This window comes from Zea mays, chromosome 1 (assembly GCF_902167145.1).
Source record: "Zea mays cultivar B73 chromosome 1, Zm-B73-REFERENCE-NAM-5.0, whole genome shotgun sequence".
Taxonomy (NCBI): Eukaryota; Viridiplantae; Streptophyta; class Magnoliopsida; order Poales; family Poaceae; genus Zea; species Zea mays.
In genome coordinates, this window is record NC_050096.1 from 247178675 (window position 1) to 247187344 (window position 8670).

Sequence of the window (8670 nt, forward strand, 5' to 3'; positions counted from 1 at the left end):
CCGCTACCGTGTACTTGAGGGAACGAGGCTCGCGGTATTTCAGTCGGAAGCTCAATAGTGGAGACGGCTGGGACCATCACCAAGGAGCCATGGCCGTTATCACTTCTTCATCATATTCTTCATCACACTCATGTCACAAATACCTCTAGTGAGTATGGTAGTGATAATGGTATTAATGATGAAAACCCTTGACAGAAGAACTTGGGCATGCCGTCCGATTGTTTGAAGTGGTGTGCACTAAACAAAAAGGCCCAGTTAAAATCATTGGAATCTAAATTAGTTAGCTCACAAAAGAATAATAAAAAAATTGCTAGAAAATCTAAATCCTTTGTAAATATAGATGGTGGGCTAACAAATGAAATCGAGCAATTAGAATGTAGTGCCACCACCCATACCAATGAGCACTTAATTAAAAGATTAAAAACCTTCCGGCTAAATGATGAAAAACCAAAAAGCAAGCAGCAGTTTTAGTTCCTCGATGAGGGTATCTATATAGTGTCCATGTATTCATCACACGACCAATTATGGCTATTTTTCATCTTTTTGACTTTTTTGTATTTTGTCCGTCTTGTTCTAAACTTCATAAAAACTAAAACTCTTATTCCTCCTTAGGATGTTGTTTAGTCCACGAACTGTAATATAAATAACAACGGTAATGGTTACACCCAAGTGACCGCGATAATAAGTTTAAACAAACATGATTTAACATTATCGGTTACTCACCACGTTGCATTTATGTAACATTTATGTGAAAGCAAACGGCACATATGCTCTGACGTACGTAAGAAGACACCTTAGGGCTTGTTCGGTTATTCCTATCCCGTGTGGATTGGGTGGGATTAGAAAAAATTATGAAAGATTTTGACTTATTTAGGATTGAAACTCATATAATCCCACTCAATCCACATGGACTGAGAACAAAACGAACAAGCCCTTAAGTAGTCTGTATATACTAGTGGAATCTAAGATATATGTTTGCCATGGTCGGTCGCCTCTTAGCTTCCGGATGGGCATTATTGTTAGCTGGTCTATTCCGAGCCATTGAGTTGGTCTAGTTTTAGCAAACAAGGTGATTTGTTGATTCTCGCAGTCGCAGGGTTGATGCAGGAAGAGCATCATATCGCCGAGTCGGAAAGTAAAACCAGGATGATATGCATGCATGCATGTCCTGCCACATGTATTTATCGCGCGGTCCTTCCTCCCGTCATTCCGATTCAGCGTCGGACCACGTACGGGTCCCCATCTCTTAAAACCGACCGCGATAAATGAGGGCATAAATTGCAGCTCCATGATCCCAGTGTGTGACACTCGCATTGCAACCACCCTCTCACTAATAAACGTTTTAGAAATGTATTAGCGAACCAGTACTAGCTAGTGTAATGATAGCCCATCCCTACCGTTCACCAACCAACCATACCGCGGGCACGGGCGCCGTCCCAGTCCCAGTCCCAGTCCCACCCCCTATATATACACACTCACACTGCCAGATCGGTCTAAGCTAGTGGCGAGAGAGGTCGTGCGCAGTGCCTGGTGGGTCTAGTCTAGTGGCATCATGGAGGAGGCGGTGGAGGCCGTGGTCGCGGCCGGAGTGGAGCCGTTCCCGACGGTGGACAAGTGCGACGCGTCGGGCCGCGGCGCGCACGCCGTGGTGGCGGACCTGGACGGCGCGCTGCTGCGCTCCCGCAGCGCGTTCCCGTACTACGCGCTGGTGGCCTTCGAGGCCGGCGGCGTGCCGCGCCTGCTGCTGCTGCTGCTGCTGGCCCCGCTGGCCGCGGCGCTGCGGGCGCTGGCCTCGGAGTCGGCGTGCGCGCGCGTGCTGGTGTTCGCGGCCACGGCGGGCGCCCGGGTGCGCGACATCGAGTCGGCGGCGCGCGCCGTGCTCCCGCGCTTCTACGCCGCCGACGTGCACCCGGCCGCGTGGCGGGTGTTCTCGGCCTGCGCACGGAGGCGCGTCGTGCTCACGGCCGCGCCCAGGATCATGGCCGAGCCGTTCCTCAGGGACTGCCTCGGCGCCGACGCCGTCGCGGGCACCGAGCTCGCCACGTGGCGCGGCCGCGCCACGGGCATGGTGGACAGCCGCAGGGGCGTCCTCGTCGGCTGGAGCAGGGCCGACGCGCTGCGGGAGATATTGGCCGGCGACGACGACGACGACGCCGCGCCCGACGTCGGCCTCGGGAACAGCCGCTCCGACTACCCCTTCATGAGCATGTGCAAGGTATATATTCGTCGTACACGCATTTGACTTTGTCCGTCTATATAATAAATATGGTTCCGTATTCGTGCAAACACCAACTTTTACTCCTTTTGTTCACGGAGTTGAAAGTTTCTTGACTGCACGAATTTCACGAAAATCTTGTAGTAAACACCAAACAGTATGTACAGCCAATAGGATCGCCACCCCTATACGGTAGTTGAACCGTACGTACCGCTCTGTGAAAATAAAAATTAAATAATGAAGTCCTGTGCTGTTCATCGCGCATGTCTTTGCTGCATTGCATGCATGATCCCTCCATAAATTGGAGATATACGGCACGTACTGTTGTGGATCAGAGTTGCACACACTGGCTGCTGCCACGCACATGGCGAAACAAAGAAAAAACAAAGCGGTGTCCAAAATTCTCTATAATTTTACATTCAATCGAAGATTCAAAAAAAAAACCCCACGTTCCAACAAAGAATAGAAGTACAAGTACGTATACCGTTCAATTGTTACATTAAGAGACAAAGTAAAAGTACATTAGAAAAATGATTCACAGTTAATTGCATCATCATCAACAAGGAATAGATCGAGACAACCAACGTAGAGAGAGAAATACGGACATGCAGAGTAATCGGTGGAACGAATGAAGTCTCCATACTCGTACGTGCTACTACGTAGCACACATCCACAACTACCGGTACTAAAACAAAAACTACACACCGCACATACAGTTGGAGCTAGCGCTCAGGATATACAATAATGATAGCGTTTAATTAATAGTCTGGTTGGGTCACATCTTCGTGCACTAAAAGAGTGTTCGTTGGTCAGCACGGCATCAACGATCTATATATAATAAGTATATTTTATCATTTATTCGGCACGTCTACACACACGCCCACGGGTTTGGGCGGTAGTTGGGACCGATGAGCCTTCATGCATGTTTCGTATGCGTTGCAAGCTAAAAAAGGATCTGCCTAGACTGTCAGCACACACGACACGGCGCAAACTCGTCGTGTGGGCTTGGGACATCCTGCATATGCCAACTGCCCCTTGGGGTTCCTTGTTAACAAGTCTTGCCGGCCGGTACACCTTTGAGGGTGTTAGACATGGTTAAAGGTTTTGGAGGCAGAGATTTCCTATTCACTAAGTCACGCTTATAATAAATCATAACCACCAAGCCCTTGATGAGGAAGAGCAGAGTTCCACTCTTGCTCTTACTTGTATCGATGTCACCGGTGTGGTTTATTTTCCCTGTACAAGATAAAGTGTGCAGCGCTAAGATAACTTGGGTAGCGCAAGCCATAGTCGGAGATACCTCTGACGATATAGCGTATGATCCTCTTCACAGCCTATTGATGCTCTCTATAGGCGATCTCTACATAAACCAACTGACATAGGTGATGGTGAACGCCAAGATTGTCCGCATGTAAACAAGATAGCGAAGGCTTCCCAAAATGGGTGTCAGTCGTGTCCACCTACTCTTCCATGATATCATGGCTTGGCTTTAGCCTCTCCTCTATAGGAATGTAAGATGAGTTGCAGTCGGTGATCCTACCTAGCTCGATGATGTGCCTGGCATACAAAGTATGGCTGAGTGAGATGCTAGAGCTATCTTGATGGACCTTAATCCTATGTAGGAGAGTGGCCTTAGGTTGCACATATGGAAAACATCCTTCATCTCATCCTCTACCAGCAGGGCACAACTTCCCTTGCCCCATCGGTAGACAATCACCTCGTGAGTGCTATAATAGAACCCCATCAGCTTGAGGGTGAAATCCATCTTGGTCTTCCAAGGTTGTGGTGCCGACCATAGACCATAGGGTGCCTTGCATAGGCGGAGCACCTTGTTCTCCTTGCCACGGATGACGATAGTGCTCTATGTTCCATGCTCGTGGTCCTCGTTCATAGATGATTGACTAGGGAACTCTAGTGTGCCCTGCTTGTTGCTTACCAAAGTTGTTGATGCTGGTCCTATAGGTGTGGGAACTGGAACATGGGAGTGAGGAGTTAGTGCAGGAGAGTGGAGCATTGTTGATAGAGTTTGTGGTTGAGGACTCACTAGAGCTAGTGGAAAACTAGATGTTGGATAGGCAAGCTTGATGAAGTGATGCTTTGCTAGCCCCCCTCCCATCTCCCTTGAAGTTGATATAGTCGATGATGGACTAGTTGACCATTGATGTCAAGCCATCGTCCACCATCTTGCCCCATGTCTAGCCTCGCTCTTCATCGAACATGATGTCGTGCATGATGTGCATGTGCTTTATCGTAGGTCGTGGATGAGGTATGCCTTGACGCCATCAACATAGTCGATGAAGACCCCTAGCATACTCTATCCATCAAGCTAGTTGGCATGGTTGAGCTTCTTGGCAAACACCAAACAACAAAACACATGGAGGTGGTTGACTGCTAGCTTGCGATCGTGCAAGGGCTCATATGGGTTTTGACATCAAGGGCCTTGGTGGGCAAGCGATTCAGCAGGTGGATGACAGTCATCACTACCCCGCCTCGGTAGATAATTGATGTCCCTTTATACTTGAAGAAGGCGTGAGTGGTGGCTACCACCATCTAGTTGTGATGATTGATGACATTGTTCTACTACATGGTGTATTGCATAAAGTAGTGGTGTTGGATCCCTTTATTGGTGTAGTACACCATGGACTCAAACACTATGAACTCACCACTATTGTTCATAAGCAGCACCTGAAGCTTATAGACGCACTCCTCCACGATCGCTTGACGGCATCCACAATGGCCGCCTTGGTGTTGAGTAGGACAACCCACATGTAGTGAGGCACATCATCGACAACGAGGATGTAGTGCTTTCTTCAGGAGTTCCCAGTGTCACTAGGCTACATAGGTCATCGTGCATGAGTTGTAACTTATTTTTGGCATTGTAGCTTAATGGTACTGGAAGGGGAGCCATTGCTGCTTCATCAACATGCAAATGTCATAGAACTGCTCCACGTACTCAACGCGCTGCATGCCCTACACCATCTCCTTACTGCTAAGTTGTCTCTGTGCCTCAAAACTGAGGTGCCCAAAGTGCTTGTGCCACCGCCATGCATCATTGTCATGGTGGGCTACAAGACAGAGAGATTGTGCACCTACACATGGAGGATGTAGATGTGATTGCTTCCTCTGTTCACCTTAGTGGGAAGGCGGCGATGGTGATCCTAGATACACAACACCCCATGGTCGATCTTCATGTGTGAGCCATTCTTATCCAACTACCATAAACTGGTGATGGAATTCCTCAGTGTGGGTATGTAGTAGACATGGGTGAGCAGTCGTTGCTCACCAATCTTGGTGGTGAAGATGACAGAGTCGACACCCTTGATCTCTATGATGAAGGCATCCCAAACTTGATGAAGCCTCCCACACCAAAGTTCATGTTAGAGAAGTACTCCTACGTGTCGATCATGTGGTGGGTGGCATATTGAGATACTAGCCATCGATCTTGTTGATGCTCGAACCATTACCTAGGAAGATGTGGGCACATGACTCACCAAGGTGGAGAATAGCAGAGCAACCAGTGTGGGAGGGAGTTTACCTTGATGCCCCTGAGTACTAGGAATAGAACCAGCATGTCACTCTCATGTGTTTATGTGACATGTGCATGTCAATTACCTCCTCGATCATCACCTCAAAGAGGTCTAGCAATGTCTTCATCACTAAGGCAACCTACATGCACTTTTTATGGATGGCGTGGAGGAACTTATCGATGAGTTTCTTCTTACTGATGTCATGTCACTGTACTTTGTCATATGTTGCATTAGGCTGGAGAGACAGAGAGAAAAATCATCGACGTCCTCGCCTGGCCGGAACGCTAGGCGATCCCACTCCTAACACAGCTTGTGTTGGGTGGCTCTGAGGGCACGAGCGCTATCGTGCTTTCCACGACGATGGTGTCCTATGTGTCCGTGGTGGACTCCTTGTCCATGAGGATAGGCACCATCTTCGATGGGACACCGGCAAGGAGGGCCTCTGGGGCCCACCGATCCTCATGGAAGTTGATGTCACTATACCATAACTATCACATCTATCGTGTTTATAGCTTCACCTTCATCACCAAGCTCCACTTGTTTGATCTTAGTGACTATGGGCCATGTGTCATCGCTAGACTCCTTAACGATAGTCTAAATGATGGGGGAGTCACGTCTGCCATGGTGTGGCCACAACGTCGCTATGGAGAAGGAGAGAGAGGCATCGGTGCCTATGAGGACTCTGCATGACTATGTCCCGCTCCACCATGTTGTGCTGCTCCTGCTCACTTGTGTCCACACGCAGGCAGCATCGTCAGCCATGTGCGGCCTAGCGGGTCGTCTCAGCCACGTATGCCATTGTGACCCCTGTCGCTACAATGCATTCCTCACGAGCCATAGTCACATTGCGTATCGTGCACTCCTCCTACGTTTGTTGTTGTCGTGGTTGTTGTGCATCGATCACATGCAACCGCGTGCCGACACCATTTGCTTGGTGGTGGTGGACTAGACAGCGAGAGTAGCTAGCCATGGCGCCGCGTGTGGAGAGATAAAACCCCAAGAAATTAAAGAACTAGGATCATAAAATTTCCTAGAGATAGACATATGTTTGGGCAGATTTTTTTTATTTTGTTAAGCCACATCATAAATCATGATAGGATTAGGTACATATAGAAGTAGCAAACTCAAAAACCAAAAAATCTTCAATACTTTCTAATAACTAGTACTAAAGTAGATGCTAATTAAGATGAAAGGATACTTATATATATGTACCGACTACTGCTCGGATAGAAGCTAAAAGATCTCAGGATTATTCTGAGAGGGGGGACACGCAAAAACCCGCGGCGATGCCCGTACAACCTTTTAGGTGAATCCAACTAACCACAGTTACTGCCACTGGCTAGCTAGCTGGACTGGAGTGAACAGTGATGTATGTACCGCTGCTACAGTTGCTTGTCTGAGATTTCGATATGCATGTGCATGGCATGGATCGCAATCAAAAGACTGCCCTGCCGATCGATCGACCTCCTTCAATTGTGCAAAGACGAAACAATTAGGTATCCTCGGCAGGATGCAGCATCAAGTAGGTCGTCGTAGTCATGCCTAGTGCCCCTGCTGTCCAATAGACAATGAGAAGAAGAAGAATTTTGACAAAGGTTCGTTCCACTGCCATGTAGCTAGACGTCCAACGCAATGGTGTACGTACAGTCAATAACCGTACAGAAGTAATTTGGGTTCTATATGAACAACTGATGGCACACGGTGGTAGCTGCGCTCCTCTTCAATTGTATTCATTGTGCTGGTAGTAGTAACAGCAGTACGGGTTCTTTTTTTAAATGTTAATTCGCCATTATTGACGCACGCATGCTGTGGGCGCCTGCATGGCATGCAAAACTGCAGGAGGCGTACATCGTCCCGCGCGCGCCGGTGGAGCCATTGCCCATGGACCAGCTGCCTCGCCCGGTCATCTTCCACGACGGCCGCCTGGTGCGCCGGCCGACGCCGCTGGCGGCGCTGCTGGTCGTGCTGTGGTTCCCCGTGGGCTTCGCGCTCGCCTGCCTGCGCATCGCGGCGGGGGCGCTGCTGCCCATGCCGCTGGTGTACTACGCCTTCTGGGCGCTGGGCGTGCGCGTGCACGTCCGGGGCGCCCCGCCGCCGCCGCGCGCCGAGCGCGCCACGGGCCGGAGGGGCGTCCTCTTCGCCTGCTCGCACCGGACGCTGCTGGACCCCATCTTCCTGTCCACCGCGCTGGGGCGCCCCGTGGCGGCGGTCACCTACTCGCTCTCGCGCCTCTCCGAGTTCCTCTCGCCCATCCGGACGGTGCGCCTCACGCGGGACCGCGCCTCCGACGCCGCCATGATCCGGGACCTGCTGGCGGAGGGCGACCTCGTCATCTGCCCCGAGGGGACCACGTGCCGGGAGCCCTTCCTGCTGCGCTTCTCGGCGCTCTTCGCGGAGCTCACCCACGAGGTGGTGCCCGTGGCCATGGAGAACCGGATGAGCATGTTCCACGGCACAACGGCCAGGGGGTGGAAGGGGATGGACCCATTCTACTTCTTCATGAACCCCAGCCCGGCATACGTCGTCACCTTCCTCAACAAGCTCCCGCCCGAGCTCACCTGCGCCGGCGGCAGGACAAGCCACGAGGTGGCCAACTACATCCAGAGGCTAATCGCCGCCACGCTCTCCTACGAGTGCACAAGCCTCACCAGGAAGGACAAGTACCTGGCGCTCGCAGGCAACGACGGGGTGGTGGCCACCCCCAAGCCGCCGGCGCCGGCCAAGAAACCCAATGGCTGCTAATATAACAACAAGGTCGATGATCGAAAAAAGGAAAAGAAAATTGGGTTATTGTGATGTGTCTTTGCTGCAGAATTAATACTACTAGTAGTATATTCATTGTGATGATGCTTGGCAATGGGCTGTAATTTTTCTCCTTGTATTGGTCACATCTACTATATATTATAGCAATGGCTTTATTGTACCAAC

The 8670-nt window shown here is 50.3% G+C and overlaps 1 protein-coding gene across 1 annotated transcript; it reads left to right on the forward strand.

The window, feature by feature from the left end:
- The first annotated feature begins 1495 nt into the window (after positions 1-1495).
- LOC100272827 (uncharacterized) lies at positions 1496-8667 on the forward strand. Its single transcript, NM_001367772.1, has 2 exons — positions 1496-2215; positions 7582-8667. The coding sequence occupies exons 1-2, from the start codon at positions 1553-1555 to the stop codon at positions 8482-8484; spliced, it is 1566 nt and encodes a 521-aa protein (NP_001354701.1). The 5' UTR covers positions 1496-1552; the 3' UTR covers positions 8485-8667.
- The last annotated feature ends 3 nt before the right edge of the window (positions 8668-8670 follow it).